Source organism: Muntiacus reevesi, chromosome 2 (assembly GCF_963930625.1).
Source record: "Muntiacus reevesi chromosome 2, mMunRee1.1, whole genome shotgun sequence".
In the NCBI taxonomy this organism is placed as follows: Eukaryota; Metazoa; Chordata; class Mammalia; order Artiodactyla; family Cervidae; genus Muntiacus; species Muntiacus reevesi.
In genome coordinates, this window is record NC_089250.1 from 255,996,766 (window position 1) to 256,016,636 (window position 19,871).

The 19,871-nt window shown below is 50.7% G+C and overlaps 1 protein-coding gene across 2 annotated transcripts in view; it reads right to left on the minus strand.

Moving 5' to 3' along the window:
• PEPD (peptidase D) overlaps positions 1-19,871 on the minus strand; it is a 118,632-nt gene that overhangs the window by 78,643 nt on the left and 20,118 nt on the right. For both annotated transcript variants that reach the window (XM_065925768.1, XM_065925767.1), the window contains exons 5-7: positions 16,394-16,441; positions 15,005-15,066; positions 6,534-6,578 (exon numbers count right to left, since the gene is read on the minus strand). In XM_065925768.1, the coding sequence (XP_065781840.1) occupies positions 6,534-6,578; positions 15,005-15,066; positions 16,394-16,441 (155 nt within the window). The remainder of the gene's footprint in view (positions 1-6,533; positions 6,579-15,004; positions 15,067-16,393; positions 16,442-19,871) is intronic.

Consider the following 19,871-nt stretch of genomic DNA (forward strand, 5'->3'; position numbering starts at 1 on the left):
AAAAAGAGGCCTCCCCACTGTTGCCCACCCTGGGTTGTTCCCTAGGTCAGTGTGGGATGTTGCACAGCCTGGCAAATCCGGGGCAGGACAGGGAGACACAGCCTCCCCAGGCCTCAGCAGCCTAACCCCGCCCCACCACTGCCCGCCCCCCACCACACAGGTAGGAAGAGGCAGCCCCACTGTTTGAGTCCCAGGAGACCACCTCACAGGCTCTTATACTCACTTGCCAGATATATACCTCCCAGGCTCTCCACTCCCCTCCCCTCTGCAGCCTGGACACCCTCAGTCTTGAAATAAGCAGGGAAGAGGCTCCACCAGCCAAGGAGAGAGGGTGCTGGGAGCCCAAAACCATGCCCCCTCCCATCAGAGGTGATAAGCATGTCGAGCTATCTGAGGCCCAGAGTCCTGTTTTCTTTTCTAATTTTACTTTGGGGAAGATGACAAACTCAACCTCTAGCTGATTTACTCAGGACTTATATTTTTAGTCATGTTAAAAAAACATCAAACAGAACCAGGGTGAACTGTCCCGAGAAGGCAGTTCTCCGGTGAAGCTAGCCTGACTGAGCCCAGGCCTGGCCCTGTTGAGTCCAGGCTTTAAGGGCCCTGAAAGCAGACAGCTGCGTGTGCCAGCTAACCCGACTGCCCACGGGTGCTCTAGGGCTGACGTCTCGCCCTGGTGCTGGGAGTCCCAGCCTGGCCCCGTTAACTCCACAACACAAGCACGGGAAACTGTCTTTAGGACTGTGGCAGGAAGCAGTAAGACTTTCCAGTGTTCTGCACAGTTTCTCCTCATCTGCGAGAAGACTGCGCTGCCCTGAGGTTGAGAAAGCTGTTTCCTTTACTGCCGAGACAAAAAGGCAAGTGGTTTGGCCATGGTTTGGCCTCTGTAGGCCCAGCAGCCTCGGAGTGACGGAAGGACGCTGAGTGTCACACTGAGCCCCAGCTTTGCCCAGCCCGAGGATGTATGGGGTGGGGTTAGAAACATCACCGGCGAGGTGTCCATCCCCAGGAGAGGATGGAGGTCACCTCCTCCATGAAGCATCAGGGGACCAACAATGCTTAGGACAGGATGGCACTGATGCCCTTCAGCTGTCTGGGCAGAAAGCAGCTCAGGCTCTTCTAGCAGCAAGAGGAGGTGCCTGACGTGTGCAGATGAGGACACTCAGGCAGAGCCCCCTGCTCATGGCCAGGCCTGTGAGTACCACCACATCAGGAGCCCGCTCAAGGAGAAAGGCAGCCCCACATGAGAGAAGGGGAGAGGAGGGGAGAGAGGGGGTGAAGGCCCAGAATCCCCGCTACAGGCCTGAAACGACAATAACTGGACCAGGCTGAGATCCATTTGTGCAATCTTTTTTTTTCCTTTCCCTTAAATATTCGCAGGTCACAAAACTGCCTCTGGGCATTAAACCCAGGATTAAGACATCAATTAAGTAAGGTCTGAATGCTCCACTGATTAAAACAGTAGCAAGACAGGATGAAGGATTTCCAAAATCAGTCTCTAAGCATCGAAGTGTCACAGTGTTGAACAAAAACCCATTTGAAAGGGACAGGAATCCCGTCTCTCCCAGAGATGGATGTGCACAGGCAAGTTCTGTGCGAGCCATGGGCAGGATTTCAATACCCCCGCACCCACGCGGCCATTCCTTCCCTACACCGCGACCCAGGGACAAAAAGGGTAAAATCCCGGAACAACAGGAGGCAGGGAAAGGAAGGAGCTGGTTGGAATTACATATTCTCAGGAGGCTCGATCAATACGTCCTCTCAGAGAAACCAGAGCCAAAAGAAAGAAAACAGTGGTTGAGCTCAGCTGGGAGTTGAGAGTGCCTGAAAACTGACCGGGGCCAGGCAGTCGTGGGCCACGTAGGGGAGGGCTGGGACCGGGGCCTGACGCCCACAGTAAGCCAGGTTCTCCCTCTAATCTCAGGTCCCCACTCTCCACTCCGCTTTCTGGTTGACTTAGGGCTAAATGCCTATTCATTGGGAGGCAAAGACTGCAATCCTACCAGAATACTTTCCACATACAGGTCAGAGAATCTAGGTCATCATCCACGTACCCTTTCTAATTTGGGACACGTTACCCAGGATGCAGGATCCTGATGCACGTCTGCCCCAAACCATCCACACCTCGCCATCTCCTGGGCACAGACAGGCAGGGCAGTAGAAACAGAAGGGTCACCCCACCGCCCGATGAATACACACAGGCCACCTCCGCCCAGTGTCAGTAACAGCTCCAACACTGGTATAGGACTCAAGTTAACACGGTCTCACTTAAAACCCGAGAAGGTACGTGGCAATGGCTGACACGCTTGCTCTTTTGTGACGTTTCCAGAGGTGCTGAACTAAAACCCACAGCACCGAGCTATTAGACAGCACAGAGGCATCTCCTTTTATTTCCTCACCCACCTTCAGATCAATTTAATCATCTGCCAAACAGGAAAGCAGAACCACAGCTTAAATTATGGAAGTGAGACGCCTGCTCTTATTGAGTTTCAACTTTTGACCTCCATGTTCCCACTGCAATACCCAGCGTAAGGAAAGAAATGATCAGTTATGATCGCATGTTTGTGGGGGAAGAAGAGTATGATTATAGAGGAATTTACAAGAAATCAAAAAGGTACTGCTCGAGTGAATGGAAAACAATAAAAGCAGTCATAGAAAAGAAATGAATGACACCCAAACATAAATGGGAAGGGAAGCTTCTCCTGTGCTAGGAGAGGCCTCTGAATCAGACAGTCTCCAGGAAGGATCCCAAATCCCCAGGCCAGCTGCCACCTGGGAGGTGGGGTGAATGTGGGTAGCAAGGCATGGTTCTTCCACCCCACCACACCCTGGCCTCACATGAGATCTATTCCAGGGGCTCTGAGCATGTCAGGTGGCCAAGAATGAACCGATAGTGGCTGACACTTAGGCAGCACCTGCACGCCACAAGATGCTCCTCAGAGCCACATGGGGTGGTATCTGAGCCTGGAGCCACTGGCCTGGGCTCAGCTCCTGCCCTCTTCTTGGGCAAATCATTTCCCTGTGCTTCAGTCTGCCCACCTGCAGCATGGGGATGATCAGAATCCTACCTTATAACATAAATAAAATGTCTCTTCAAATGAGGTGATGGGTGTCGAGTGCTTAGCACAGCACCTGGGACACAGGAAGACTCAAAAGGTGGCAGCTGGTGGTCCAGGGGTTAGGAATTCACCTTCCAATGCATCAGATGTGGGTTCAATCCCTGGTCGGGGAACTAAGATCCCACATGTGCGTGCTCAGTTGCTCAGTCATGTCTGACTCTGTGCAACCCTACGGACTGTAGCCCACCAGGCTCCTCTGTCCATGGCATTTCCCAGGCAAGAATACTGGAGTGGGTTGCCACTTCCTCCTCCAGGGGATCCCCCTAAATCAGAGGCTGAACCTGCATCTCCTGCATTGGCAGACAGATTCTTTATCACTGTGCCACCTGGGAAGCCGTAATTCCCACAGGTTGGGAGGCAACTAAGCCCAGGTGCCACACAACTGCAGAGCCCGTGAGCTGCCATGAGGACCCAGTGCAGCCAAAAAAGTGACTGCCATTATTATCAGCATGTGTTGTCACTTGACTTTGCCCTCAGTCTTTGAGCCATTCACCAAGGGAGACCACATCTACTTTGCAGTTGAGGAAACTGAGGTGTGGTGTGTTATACACTGAATGCTGTGTTCCCCTCAAATTTATAGGTTGAAACCTATCTCCAGTGTGATGGTGTTTGAAGGCAGCAACTTTGTGGGGTGCTTTAGGTCATGAGGGTGGAACCCTCATGAATGGGAATTAGCACCCTTATAAAAGACACTCTAGAGGACTCCCTTACCCTTTCTGCCCTTGAGGACACAATGTGAAGACACCATCTATGAACCAGACAGTGGGCCCGCGCCTTGGCCTTGAACCTCCCAGTCTTCTGAACTGTGAGAAATAAACTTTGGTTGCTTGTAAGCCACTTGGTCTGTGGTAATTGTTAGGCAACACGCATCTTGATGTGCATGCTGTGAGTTAGGCATTACACCCCCATTTTACAGATGTAGAAGCTGAGGCTCACAAAAGTTAAGTGACTTCCCATGGGGCGAGAGGGCATGTAAGGATGGGCTGGGGATAGAATTTGGATATGCCTGACTGGACCCTTCTTCCATCACCCCAGGTAACTTCTCTCCATGGAGCCGAGAGAAAGAGGGTGGTAAAAGCAGCCAGGACACAGGGCCTGAAGACACATCAATGAGCCATAATTTAACACCACGGAAGGCCAGCCTCCCCTGTAAATGAGGGGCCTGCCCACCGTCCCACCCAGAGTCCTTCCGTCAGTGACCAGAGAGGAGGGTGAGGATGGTGACTGAGCCCGCCAAGAATGACTGCAGTCACTACAGAGGCCGGAACCCACGCTGCTAAACACACCCCTGAGGCTGTAAGCACGGTGTGACATTTCTAAAATAGTTCCATGGCCATCAAATGCCAAGTAAGTCCTCTCTGCTAAAGGCTTTAATAAGACTGGGAAGTAGTTTATGAGTGCAGGATCTACCTCAGAGCATTGGAAATGTCACTAGAATTAAAGTGCGCTTGTTTCAAAATGACGAACTAATGACTTGTCCCTCTGGAGATGCGAGGTGCACAACCAGCCCTGGTCTCCGAAGCATCCGGAGTGTCAGCAGCTGTGAGGGATGTCACGGGGAGGAGCAGACACGGTTCCTGGGCATCCAGGATTTATTTTTCTGCCGGCTGTGTGCTACGGAGGGGCCAGGCATGTTATTTCATATAAACAATAAGAGATGGGGGACTTCCCTGGTGGTCCACTGGCTAAGACCCTGTGCTTCCGACGCAGCCAGCCTGGGTTCAATTCCCAGCCAGGGGACTAGGTCCCACAGGCTGCAACTAAGAGTTCGCATGCTGCAACTAACAGCTCCTGCACGCTGAAACTAAAGATTCCACACGCCACAAGGAAGATCCCGCCTGCTGCAACTAAGACCCGGCACTGCCAAATAAATACATAAAATACACAAATATTTTTAAAATAAATAAAAAAAAAAACAAGAAGAGGTGGCTGTGAACTGGCAGGACACAGGCCCTCATGCTCCAAGTGTGCAGCCGTGCCGGGCACTGGGCCAGGGCTGCCAACAGAGCTGCTGGCCCGCCTGCCCCCAGCTCTCCCAAGGGTTGGTACCGATGCCAGTCGACAACCCTCAGATCTTCTCCTCTGGCTCAGCCTCTCTCCCACTGGCACCTGCCTCAAACTCAACACACCACAAACAAGTCCCTCATCGGCCACAGCACCGGTCCCATCTCAGTAACACACCACCCAGAGCTAATCAGGACAAAAACCCAGAGTCACCTTCAACTGTGCCCTTCACTCAGGCATCAAGGCTGGTTCCTCTCAGGAGCGTTCTGCTTGACTGCCCTTTACTCTCGACTCTGCCACCTACCCCCCGCCTCCCCCCCCCCCCCCAAAAGCCACCTGGACCCTGCAGCAGCCTCCTAATTGGCAGCCTGCTCCCATTCCTGCCCCACGACTCAAAAAATCACAAACCTGATCCCACCACTCTCCTGGTTCCACTGTCTCAAGACAAGGTCCGGGCCGACAGTATGGCCCGCCTGGCCCCCGCCCGTCTCTCTGGCCAACCTCAGGGGTCACTTCCACAGTGAGTGGCCCTAGGCTGGCCACAGAGCCACCAACCTTTCTCGTCTCCAGCCTTTGAACAAGTGGCCCCTTGGCCTGGATTATGCGCTCCTTCTCCCCTGCTCTGCGTTGCCCCCAACCTCATGAGCCAGCCCGTGCTCACCCTCAGGCCACAGTGTTCCCAAGACTAGACGGGCGAGGTCTCCCAGCCAGATGGTGAACTTGATGAATGGCCTTAGGGTCAGACGTGAGGCATCCACACACCTCCCAGTCAGGGGATGATGTGGCAAAGGCCCTGCCTCTCCTCTCTCCTCCCTTCACAATAAGTGCAGCCACATGACAAATAAAACACGTTTTAGTGCTACTCAAGAGCACCTCGATGGCGTAGGAAAACTGGCAGCAATCAGAGTTGAAGGGTCTCTTCTGGGACACACTGGAGGTACATCGCCCTGCTGTGACCCAACAGAAACAACACGGCAGGCAGGGGCTAGTGGTACCGGGAAGCGAGCGGGCAACATAAGACACATGAAAAGGAGGCCAACTAGTCAAGACACACATGTGACATGAGGAAAACATGTTTGCCTTTTGGGTAATGGAATTATGTATGAGGTTTACTTTTATTCCTTTCACTATCAACTTTAACTGAGCTATGTAACTTTGGCTCCTTTACAGTAAGATTTTGTTTTAAAAACTTCTAAATAAAGAAAGGGAGAAATACAATTGACACTCGAGTGACTCGTGCCCTTCTGGAAAAACAGACCAACCGACAAAAGAACAAAACAGAAGAGGCTGAGAGAAGAGCTTCTAGCAACCAGCCTGCCCGAGGGGCTCCCTGAGACAGGGTGGGTGGAAACAGCAGGGTCTCTCCCCTTCCCGGGCTGAGCACAACCAACAGCCACAAGCCATACTCACCACTCCACGATCTCCGGATGAAGAATGGTGCTGTTGACATTGAACCTAGGGAGAGAAAACAAGTCAAGTCCATTAGTTCAACGGTCTATTCATCTCCCAGCAAGAAATATTTCATTCAAGACACATCAAGAGGGCTTCCTTGGTGGCTCAGTGGTAAAGAATCTGCCTGCCAATGCAGGAGACACAGGTTTGATCCTTGATCCGGGAAGATCCCACATCCTCCGGAGCAATTAAGCCTGTGTGTCACGAGTATTAACCCTGTGCTCTAGAGCCCGGGAGCCACAACTATGAGCCTAAGTGTCCCAGAGCCCAGGCTCTGCAATAAGAGAAGCCACCGTAATGAGGAGTCCATGCACCACAACTAGAAAGCAGCTCCCGCTAGCCACAACTAGAGAAAAGCCTATGCAGCAACGAAGACTCACCACAGCCAAAAATAAATAAATAAATAAAAGACATACCGGAGAGAAGATCTAATCAAGAGAATTTTAACTTCATGACTCTCTGGACAACAGAAGGCCTGCTGCTCACTTCCTGCAGCAGACTTGGCAGCTCAGGCCATGTCCTCCAAGTGCAGTCAGTTGGAGAACAAGCTGCTTGGCTGCAAAACACAATCTTCCACACTCACTAGACAGGGAGCATAGCTGCTTCCATCAAGTGTACCAACATGTACATAATAGAAGTCCCAGAAGAAAAGGAGAGTGATAGTGAAGCAGGATATTTGAAAATATCATAGCCAAAAACTTTCCCAATTTAATGAAAAATATCAGTGTTAATTTCCATAATGCTTAACGAACTCCAAGTAGGATAAACTCAAAGAGATCCACTCCCAGACATATGATCAAACTGTCAAAAGAAAATCTTAAAAGCAGTAAGAGAAAATAAATTTATCACATACAAAGAATCTTTAATAAGATTCATGGCTGATTTCTCATCAGAAACTACAGAAGCCAGAAGACAGAATACAAGATGACATATTCAAAGTGCTAAAAGAAAAAAAAAATCTGTCCATCAGGATTCCATATCCAGCAAAGCTATGCTTCAATAATGAAAGAAATTAAAACAGTTCCAGATAAATGAAAACTGAGAGAATTCATCACTAGAAGATCTAGCCTACAAGAAATATCAAAAGGGATCTTTCAGACTATAGTGAAAGGAGTTACTAGAGTAACTAGGATTCAAAAGAGAAGAAAAAAGGCAGGGGTAGAGGTAATTAAATAGGCAAGTATAGGAGCAGTGTAAATGCATTATTTGTTTGTAAGTCCTAGTTTTCTCCTATCTGAGTTAAAAGACAATTGCATAAAGCGATAACTATAAACCTGTGTAGATCACCACAAGATGTATAAAGATGCAACCTGTATGTAATAACAGCACAAAGGAAGACAGCATACTTTTTGTGTACCATTGAAACCAGCTGTTATTAATGCAAACTATATTATTATAAGTTTAAGAGGTCATTTGTAATCCTCTGGGTAACCACTGAGAAAATAACTAAAATATACAGAAAGCAAAATAAAAAAGGAATCAAAACTGAATACTGCAAAAACCTCAAACACAAAGAATGGGAGTAATGGAGAAACTGAGAAATAAAAATAATATAGGACACAGGAAACTAAAAACAAAATGGCATAAAAAAGATCTTCCTTATCAGTAATTTAGATGTAAATGGATTAAAATTTCTAATTAGAAGACAAGGATTGACAGAATAGATGCAAAAAATAACTCAACTATATGCTCTAAAGAGATACTTTAGACTCAAAGACACAAGATGAAAGTGAAAGGATAGGAAAAGATATACTATGCAAACAGAAACCAATACATCCATAGGCTGGAATATTTTTCAGCCGTAAAAATGAGCAAAGTACTGATTCATGCTACAATATGGTTGAATTTTGAAAACACAGTAAATGAATGAAGCCAGATATAGAAGGCCATTTATTGCAGGATTCCGTTTAAATCAAATACTAACATAGGCAAATCTACAAAGATAGAAAGTAGATTAGTGGTGGGCAAGGGAATGATTGCTAATGGATATAAGATTTCTTTATGGATGATGAAAATATTATAAAGTTGGCTGTGATGATAATTGCACAAATCTGTAAACATACAAAAACCATTTAATTGTATAGTTTAAGTGAGTCAATTGTAAGGTATATGAATTATATCCTGACAAGACTGTTTTTAAAAACTTACTGAATATATCCATAATTAATTTTATTACATACAAATTTTATCTAATAAAATTGATTTCTAAAAATTCTCAGAACAGAAATGGAAACAGATAAATCAACAAGAATAGTTTGAGATTTTCACATACCTCTTTTGATGACAGAACAAGCAAACAGAGAAATCAGTAAAGATGCAGAAGATATAAACAATACACTTAATCAACTTAACTTCATTGACATATACAGAACATTACAACCTACATGCTGTGGACTGTGCTCCCTTTAAGTACACATGAAACACTTATAACGATCATATGCAGAAAGTTTCAACAAATTTCAAAGGGCTGAAGTACAGAGAACATTCACTGATTACAACAGAATTAAACTAAAAATCAGTAACAGAAAGAAAAATATAAAATCCAAAATCAAGAATTAAGCAATAAACTTCTAAATATCCACTCTTCAAAGAAGAGATAATAATAAAATTAGAAAATAAAAACATGAAATATCCTAACTGATGAACTGCAGCTAAAGCAGTGCTTAGAGGAAAATTTAAAGCTCTAAATATAGATAGTAGAAAAGAAAAATTGAAAACCAGTGATCTAAACTTCTATCCCAGAAATGCCTTTCTTCTTTCTCAAGAAGCTAGAGAAAGAACAAACAAAATGTAAAGAGATTAGAAACTTTTCAAAGCAAAAATCAATGAAATAGAAAGCAAACATGTAATTGAGAAAAACCAAGTTGTTCTTTGGTAAAATGAACATAACTGGAAACAGAACCCAAGAAACAAAAAGATCAGGCTGGGGCAAACCCCTGACACTGGCGTCACATGTGACTCAGAGCTCAAGCTATCAGTGAGACAGCCGAGGAAGCGCAATGCGGCCCGGCACGATGCATGGGCCTCAGCAGAGAAGCCTTGGCAGGCCTTCGACCCCCGGGATTCTGAGTCCTGCTCCATCTCAAGCCAGGAGATTACACGCAGGGCATACAGGATTGTGAGCAATCAGGAATTCTCCCGGGCCTCAATGACGGGTGTTTGAAAACACCCATCTAATGCCTTGGTTGTGCAGCTAGCACCCCCACTCCTGGCTGAAGAAGAGAAAGGGGAGAGGAGAGAGAAGGAGGTGCTGGCAGGCTGAGAGGTTTTCACAGTATGAAAGCTTTCAGGGTCCCTAACTAGAAAAATAAGACTACTTACTGCAAAGTCAAGCAAAATGTTGTAGAATCAAGCCCTACTTGTGAAATATCAAAGCGACCACAGACAGCCAATGTGGCGCAGAGTGAAGAACAGAGAAGCAGATGACATAAATAAAGATGGCAATAGAGATTCTGTCTCCCATTCTGCCAAATGTCACTTTGATGCCGGGAAAAGCAATGGCCTATCTCTTCAAAAGCCAAACATGCCAATAAAATCTCACATTACAAATCATACATACATATACACGTGTGCTCACACACACATACGGACAGCAAGGTGACCCAGCACAAAGACCCAGATGCAGACACACAGACACACACACAGGCGGGCATATGCTTAGAAAAGAGGCACATGCAGACCCACACATGGATGTATATTCATGGACCTGGGCAAATACACACACAAAAAGGCATACACTTAGACTAACAAAGATCCACATCCAAATATACACACATATAGAAATATACAGATTCGCACACATGAGACACAAAAACACTCAGAGAATCACACTCGGACACACACGTAAGAGTCCAAAAGATGTTCACTACAATGTCGATGGTTTAATTTAGGGTCATGCAATTGGAATGCTCCTTGCTTTTGCCTCTGTGCTAGTTAGACCTTTCTACAACGAACATGTAATTATTATGTGGGGAAAAAAAAAAAAGCCCACCAGCGTCCATGAGGGTGAAGAGTGTCCTAGAAGCAGAGGGTGCCTAAATGGTGGGCTGCACCTGTGGGCTGGATGATGGAAAGCGAGCAGTACGGGCCCAGCCAGCCCTGCCCCAGCCCCCAGGCTCCTCCCTAGTTTCCAACTTGAGGATGGAGAACAGGCCTCGAAGGCCTCCCACTCCACCAGCTCTGGGGGCTGGGATGGGCTCTTGTCTCTTCAGGAGACTCATGGAAATTCCATGAGCCATAATCAGAACCTCAATCTGAACTGCTACCTTGATACATAAGTTAACAGGAACCAGAGAGCCACTGGTCCCCCCATCACAGACTGGCATTTTATTGTAATTGTCAGGTTTTAATAATGTTCTTCTATTTCTTGGGTTTAAAAATTCACATCTCTGAACATTAATATTCCTATATTAATAACCCCCCAATTCAGCAATTTCATATTTAACTGCTTATTTAAATGGAATTAATTTGTAACCGATTGTCTTCAAGTGCTCAAGGCAATTTAAGTAAATGCCAAAAGATAAGAAATATGCTTATCCTGAACAACCAGCTGATGTAAAATATCGACCATATTTCTCTGTCAGACAATGGCGTGAAACAAAGTGCTCTGAACTGACGGCCCCCGCCTGGGGCTCCCGCGCAGCCCGCCCACCTCGGAAGGAGCGGTCCCAGGCCAGAAGGGTGGCCCCCCACAGATAATCTCGCTCCCTTCAGAGCTGGGGTCTGTCTGTCTCTCAGGAAAATCAAGTCTACCCCCTCAGATTGCTAACAAAGACTTATGTCTGCCTTGGAGCCCAGGCTGCAGGAACCCACTACGGCAGGCCCAGTGGTATGTGCAGCCCGGGAAGAAGCCGTGTTTACGGCAAAGCTGTCCTCTCCACAGACCAGCCTTGGCCCTGCCCTCGCCAGCACCTGGCAATGGACGCTGGACCCTGCCCTGTGTCCAGAGCCCCTGCGGGGCCTGCTCCTCCTGCACCTTCGTGGGAGCTGTGGCCTGGGCCAGAGTCCAGCTGAGCAGGAGGCCTGCCCCTACCCTGCTCCCTTCAGCCCAGCATAGCACTCCCTGCCCCCCAGGAAGGACAAAGCCCCACCTTGCTTTCACCTCTGTGTGAGTTAAGAGCTCTCTACGCGAGCATATCATAATTATGTAAAAAATAAAAACAAAGCCCACCAGAGCCCATGAGGGTGGGGCGTGTCCCAGAAGCAGAGGGCACCTCCCGGATGAGTCCAGGGGCCCCACGTCATGGGGAGATCCCAGCACACATCTACCGCCCCCAGCCCGCCTCTGCCTCCCTGCTCCCGATCCTCTGCCGATGCCAAGACTGTGATGCCTGGTACAAACCCTGCCGTGGGCAGCAGGAGGCCTGGCCCTGATCTGGGAAGTCTGAGGGAGGCCTAAAGGCTCCCAGGATCAAACCCACAGCCACCCCCGCCTCCGACAAGGTGTCAGGCCCGAGGCAGCCAACCCTGAGGAGCCACGCCTGGAGAGACAGTCACAGGCCAATCACTAGGCTGGACCAGGGCCAGGAGGGTCAGGCATGGGTGGACAGCTAAGGCCTTTGTTCTGCCACCAGCTCCCTCCTACCCCAAGTCAAGGGATCAAGGTGGCTGGGGGTGGCCCATTAGGACAAATTGAGAGGCCGGATCCTGAACTTCTGCCAGAGGTCAAATAAGGATCTAAGGTGGGAGGTTTGCAGAGAAGTTCAAAACGGTTACAAACAAAATTCCAGGAATGAGGCACTTCATTAGGGGAGTGAGAAGTGACCGAGGACAGCAGCAGCTTAGTACTGGAAACTAGGACGACAGCAAGATTCATCTTGCTTAGGAAACAGGCTATTATTATCCCCGAAAACAGCTGGAGAGGCTCGCGGCAGGCAGGTGAACTCGGTCACTGAGCCCCGCGGCTCTGGAGGACAAGGGCCCCGCCAGCCCGGAAACAGGGTCCGGGAGGTGGGAGAACTAGAGTGCCGGCAGCGGGCTGGACTGCACCCAGACCCCAGGAATCTGAACATGACTCTTCCATAGGGAAGGCGCTGGCAGGGGACCCGAGGTCAGTGACCACGCGTGCGGGGTGAGGGCACCCAAAAGGAGCAACCCTGGAGGGCAGAGCTACGTGAAGGCTGCCACACTGGGGTGTGGGGCCCAGCGGGAGGTGTGAGGGAACAGGAGAGAGGTGAGCACTGCAGGTGGGCCTGGGGACCCCAAGGCAGGGAGGGCTCTCATCTGCAGCCAAGTCAGAAAACTCTGCTGCCACGTGGGCGTGGAAATGAATCTACCCAGCATGGGGCGGCACTCAGCCAAGCAGTGAGGGGCCTGGGGAGCAGTCCATAGCCAGCCCCTGTCTGGACTGGACCATGGATTGGAGAGGGCTAACCTAGTGCCTAAGAGCGTGTGCAAAGATAAGGCAGGCCCTGGCTCTCCAAAAAGCATCCCACAGTGGGGTGGGGTGTTGGCCAAGCACAGGCTCCTTTGGGCTCTCGGCAGGGACCATGGCGACTCTGGGGGCAGCAGGGAACAGAGGCTGAGTCTACTCCATGGAGGGAGGGGTCGGTCCACATCGGGAATCCTCCCAGGGGGAGTGGGCAGGGGGCCTCAGCTTTCACTGCTCACTGACAGTGATGATGTCGCTAGGGTCCCCTGCCTCTCCCTCCAGAAAACTTTAGGGAGTAGCCAGCAGCCACCTGTGCCCAGGGTGCTAGGGAGGCATTCTCCACAGCAGAGACCTCGGCTGGGGAGCTGGGCAAGCACAGACCCCACAGCCGAGAAGCCCGACAGCTCAATGACATCCGGGAATTTTGTCATCAGAGATTCTAAAGTCCACTGGCCCACTATACAGCTGGGGAAACTGAGGCTTGTAGAGGCACTGGGGCATGATGGGGGTTTGCTCATGGGTAACTGTTTACTAAGCACTGACTCCACGCCGGGCTCTGGATGAGTAGGGCCTCATTGCATCACGTGGCAAGCCCACCCTCCTCCCAGCCTGGGGCCCTCCCCACGAGGTAGGGACCCACGCTGAGACCAGAGGGGCCAGCCCGCAGGACCAGAGATGTTCCATGGTGCTGGCAGAGGCAGGTGAACAGGGCCCGAGAGCTCTGGCATCGGGCGGTGCTGGGGGACCAGGGGAGGCTTGGGACGGGAAGCAGCCAGCTGCGCCCACACCACCCTCTCAAGGGCCTGGGGAAGAGACAGCGGCTCCGCGGCCAGCATCTCAACGAGCTGGGCTAATCACCGCTGGTGTGGGAGGTAGGCCGCTCTGGGAAACTCCCGAGAGGATGCAGAGATTCGTGCAATGAAAAGCAGCAAACCTGACACCCGTTCCCCCTGCCCCGCCGCTCTTATCATTGGGGGAAGTGATACATATTTATGAGCTCATAATCCCTGCTAATCACCCTACATCACACATACGCACAAACTCCCATGGCTCTGGCTCATACATAGTTATAAGGCGCTTCCTCTGCCACCGCCGCAGTCCACCAAAGGACGACAGAGGACGCCCTGGTGCAGAGGACGGGCGGTGCAGGAGAGGCTGGGGCCAGAGGAACAGGCCAGCGGGCCATCCACACTCAGCAGCCCCGTGGGGTAGTGCTCTCCTCAAGGGCTCGTTTGCTGCAGCCTGGGGCCCCGCAGATAACCCCCCATCCCCACCAGGGTCGGTCAGCAGCCAGTCCAGAGACACGAGGGTGGCTGGCCAGCCACATTCTTTGGGGGCCAGGGCGTGAGGGTGGCAAGGCAGGCAAGATTCTGTGCCCAACATCTGACCTCCTGTGTGTAGAGGCCTAAAGGGGGGAACAGGACTCCAGGGCCCCGCCTGGGGCTACACTGGGGAGTGAGGGCAGGAAAGGCAGGGGCCCCTGCCCGGGACTGGGGCAGAAATGGGCACGGGAGAAAGCTGTAAGCCAGACTGGGAGAGGGTCATCGGCCAGGAGTGAGGGGAGGGGGCTGGTAAGAATGAAGACCACAAGGTCAGAGCAGGTCCCTGGAGAGAAAACAGCTGCCCGCTGTGTGTACTCGGCCCCCTGAGTGTGCCTGGCGGCCAGGGCTCCCTAAGCACGCGGTCGCTGGCACTTTGATGATGGAGCTCTGTGGGGAAGTAGCATCGGTCCTTAAAGTTGAACTGAATATAAGCAAATTTTTTTCTAAGCATTTCCTCAAAAGTACCAAATTGAGCCCCTTTCTATAAATATCCTTCTGGTTTTTGTTTTTTAACTTTTTGGCCATGCTCTGCGGCATGTGGGATCTAGTTCCCTGATCAGGGATAGAACCCATGCCCTCTGCATTGAAAGCAGGGAGTCTTAACCAATGGACCACCAAGGGAAGTCCCTTCTTGTGCGTTTTGCATCTAGTTTATATAAATAGACTGGGTCAGGCCTGCGGGGGGAGGATGTGAGATGAGGGAGTAGGAAGACGGTTCCCGGGGCCCCAGGACTCACTTGCTGATGCCCTCGAAGGAGGCCTCCCTGCAGATGCTGCCGCTGTCGGTGTTGACGCCGCGCTGGGGAGAGAGACTGAGAGTGAGGGCACAGACCTGGCACACGGGGTCTTGGGGACTGGGTAAGGACCGGGAGCCCCCACCCTGGCTCAGCCAACCCACCCCTTCCTGAAAGGCCAGGCCCCAGCAGAAGGGCAACCCTCCTTTCTCTGCTGTAGCTTGAAAAGCAGAGGAAACCAAGGTCTCCTTCATCCAAGCACTTTGCTGACCCTAGCTCGGGCTGCCTGGGACCACCTTCGACCACAAGCCCCTGCCCCCAAGCCTGACCCATCTTCCTTGCACAAGTGTGTGTGCACACACGCTCCTCAGACAGTGTCCCGAGAACACTGTCAAATCTGACCCTGCCAGAGCTGCCGGTGTGACCCAACTCGGGAGGGATGGGACTTTCCCAGTGACGCTGGGACTCTGCTACATTCCTCTCTTTCCCTAGTTGTAAGGAGACTCCAAGTAGAACTCAGACAGGGAAGGAGAGAAAACAAAAGATTCAGAGGAAAATCTGCTATCCCCAGAGAGGCCAAGCCTTTAAAACCCCCTTTTAATTCTTCCTCAAGACCTTCAGGTGGATGTCTGATTGCGTCCCCCCAAATAAAACAAACTGGACCCACTGTGACCACAATCTTAACTTCTCTTCTCAGCCATCAAAACAGCAGGGTGGGAAAAAGAGATCATGTGAAGTGCTAACAAAAATAACTGAGAAAAACTATTCCTGTAAAAATCAATTAACAAAGGAGAGAAGGGTCACTTTCTGTACGCTCTTCATATTGGAAGCGCCCCAAGACTGAAGAAGTGTACGAAGGCAGGCTTCTTCTCCGAGCTGTTTCACAGCCCCAGCTTTCCCACCCCGCTGGGGTGCACTGTGCACCCCTGCCAGCCCCAGGCTGCCGCAGTTCCTCTGTCACTCGGCGCCCAGGGTCCCAAATCTGACGCCACACAGCCCAGCATCTTCATGGGCTGATGCAAAGGGTGTGTTTTTCAAATTCTATCAACAATGAGGGAGGCACAGGGTGGAAGCAAATTGATAAACAAACCCCGCGAGCTCAACCTGACCCAAATACATCCTCTAGCCGGGTTTTAACTCTTGGAGTATGCACGGCACCTCGTCCATAGTGGGCCTCAGGACAGGACGCGGCCCAGGGCGACTGGAGAATGGAGGGTGTGATCCTGGACACGATTAGTCATTCAGACTGAGGTGTCACTACTGATCACCAGTGACTGCTGCTCACAGTTTTCCATCCCACCCCAAGGCCTTAACCTCTGCAGTGTCAAGCAGCTCCCCAAAGCCCCTCCCTGCACACAAATGCTCCCTGGTCCCTGAACACCAGCCACTTACCAGCGTGAGGAGCACAGAGGGGCTCCGGGATGTCAGAACACTGGCGATCTGAAAGGTCAGAAAGAAAACATCCTCTTTAGTGCCACCGCATGAAGCCTGATGGCAGTGACGTACAAGGGTTACTAAGGGCTGACAATTCACACGGATCAAGCACATCCTTCAAACAGGAAACTTACAGAGAATAAGGGACTTCAGAAAGCCACAGAGCTATCAGGGGGCAGAGAGGGAGTCAAGCTTAAACCTGGCACACTTCCCCATGTGCTGCCCAGCCTCCGTGACCCACATGGACCCCAGCTCTAAACAGCCAGTCCCACCCGCCTGCCAAGGGCAGCACCTCTGTTCATCTGCCTGGTCCCCTGCAAAACACCTGTTCCAGCCAGCTCTTAGGCACCGGCCCCACCCGGCTCTGGTCTCCTGGGCAGACACCCGCCTCCCTGCCCCGATTCACCCCCTTGACCACATGGACTCAGCCACTCCTGACCCCACATCCTTGCTCTCCATCTCTCCCATGGCCCACTCAGGCCCTTGATTGCTGGCTGCTTCCTAGCCAACCCCCTTGAACAACCCCACTCCCACCCCTGCCACACAGGCTCATCCCCATGCCTTTGCCTGGGCTCTCACTGCTGCCTGGCACACTTCTCCCCATCTCAGCTGCTTCCTCAATTTGTACTCAAGACTTAGGTCCCTGCCCCCTTCCCAGGCAGGTTGGTTCACCCCCTCCTCTACTGCCCCCGAACAGCCCTCATTCCCCTGGCAACCTGCCTATCACACTGCATCGGCCATGACATCCAAGGGTGCCTGCCACTTCAGTGGAACCACCTGCTTCCTCTCCTGGATCCACTACTCAGTCCACTCAGCATCTTGGCCATGGCAGCTCCCACTGTATTTGGGCCCCCTCCCCACGCCCCCACCCTAAACTCTAACACTCTGACACAGGATGAGAGTGAGGGGGATTTGTTTGTTGTTTCAACTGCTTTATGAAACCGTCACTGACATATTCTATGCTGCACATTATTTGAAGTGCATGTTTTCATAAGCCCTGACATATGTAATACATATGCTTTTTAATACTGAGAGGCTCCCAGAGAATATCTGGAAGATACTGAAAACTATAAAAAAAGATAAAACACACCTACAAAACCATCCCCTGAGAGTTTTTACCTCTGCACATAAAAACAGATTTGTAACGACATTTGGATCATATGAAGTTACACGCTTTGCTTATTTCCTGTCATTAAATATTCTTCAAACATGCCATTTTTGCCAGTCACTACCGAGGGGGATGGTAAACATCCAGGGAGACCTTGATTATGGCCTGTGTCAGTCACTGCAGACTCATCTCATGTAACCACCCACGAAACTAGTGCAGCAAATTCAGGTTTCACTGGTGAAAAAGCTTAAGGGGAACTTCCTGGTGACCCCAGAACCTGCCTTGAAATGCAGGGGGTGTGGGCTCAATCCCCGGTCAGGAAACTAAGATCCCACATGCCGCAGGGCAACTAAGCCCATGCGCCACAGCTACTGGGCCTGCGCGCTCCAGAGCCCTCCACCACAACTAGAGAGCCCGAGCACCGCAGTGAAAGACTCTGCATGACGAAAGGAAGATCCTGTGTGCTGCAACTAAGATCTGATGCCGCCAAACAAACAAACACTGTGTGCACACAAGCTCAGTTGCTCAGTTGAGTCTGACTCTGTGACCCCATGGACAGGAGCCTGCCGGGCTCCTCTGGGATTTCCCAGGCAAGAATACTTGAGTGGATTGCCATTTCTTTTTGCAGGGGATCTTTCCGACTCCGCATCTCTTCTCGCCATCTCTTCCCACGTCTCTTGCATTGACAGGTGGATGCTTTACCACTAAGCCACCTGAGAAGCCCCAAAATAAACAGTAAAATAAAATAAAAAACCTAAGACTTCATCTAACCAGGTTCACAGTTAAAAGACAGCAGAGTGCAGAGTTGCGCCATGTCCTAGTCTCTTAACAGAGCTGGCATAGTTTATTTACTCATTCCTCTGTGGGCACTTACATTATTTCTAATGATTATTATAAATCATGACAATGGACATCCTGGTATAGAGTCTTTATTTCCTTAAAATAAATTATCTTTTAAAAAATGGCTTTCTTAAAAAAAAAACTGATTTAGGGAAACTGCTGTCTGACAAGCCCCACACTTTGTCAAGGTTTTGATGAGTCCCGGATGTGTACCAACCACCCTCCCACCGACGCTCCATCTCCCCAGGCCCTCCTCATTTGCTCAGTAACTGCTCTGAGAATGACTGAAGCCCGGCCTCCGAGCTGCACGCACCACAGCACGCTGAGTCACTGACACTCCCCAGGCCCTCCTTGAGGAGGGGGCGGCTCATTAGAAGGAACCGGAGCCGTGCTTGTCAGCCCTGGGTGTGTTGTTACGGCGACTGAAGGGTCTACATTCATCAGCGTGGAGCGGGTCTGTCAACTGCAGCAGCAGAGCCAGAGCGCGAGCGGGCACTTGGGGATTGTAGGCGCTATTGTCCTTGGGAGAGGGGAGGAGGATGACAAATGTGCTGGCTGCTGGTTTTCTTCTCGGCTGCGACTCAGGACGTGCTGGTGGGGGTTAACAGAGGAGAAGGAGCAGACGGATGGAGGAGGTCTGATGTGGCGGGCCGGGAATCTGACGGTCCTGGCAGGACAGTGTCTTTTATTGATCACGACCTCTTGAGTGGGCCCTGCTTACCTCTGCGGCTGTGAAACCTCCCCAAGCCAGGCAGCTGCATCCGCCCTTCCCTGTGGAGACCCATTACTGCTACACTCTCATCGGCACACCCTGATTCCATGCCTCTGAAATTAAGGTGATGGGAGGCAGCTATGCGTCACCAGCGGGAAATGCCACTCCACATATGGGATGACACAGCTCCGGCCACACAGGGCCTTGTTTCCATGGAGCAGCGGTCACTGGGGACCCACCAGCTCTCACGAACCAGTGCTGTTAAACACCCCTGCCTAACTTCATGCCACAGCACCTGTTTCCCAGATAGCCTGGCCTTTCCGGCAGGTTGAGGTGGACAGCAAACACAGAATGCTCCAGAGCCCTGTGGACAAGGATCCTTCCCTGGGGATAGTCAGAGGCTTCCTCTTGCACCCTGGCACCCAAGGCTTCCACCAGGCCTGCTGGCCACTCTTCAAGGGTGATGATCCAGAAAAGGGGGCTGGACGATCCTTGACCAGTACTGTCAAAACAAGCTCCTACGGCTCCAGGAAGTTGGGTTCACGATGCAAAAAGCAAAGCTTTTAAAAAAATGAACCTGTATCATGGCAGTCTGAAACAGGGCTGCACAATAGTTTTTAAATGCAGCAATGCATTTAAAATTTTCAAATTGTTCCTAAAATTTAAATGTGGGGAATGACCATAAACAGCATGGATGTGCATCTACTTATGAACAACTGGGGTATCCGGTAACCTGGGGCCAGTGTCCCACAGAGCGATCGGGGGCACACCTCTTC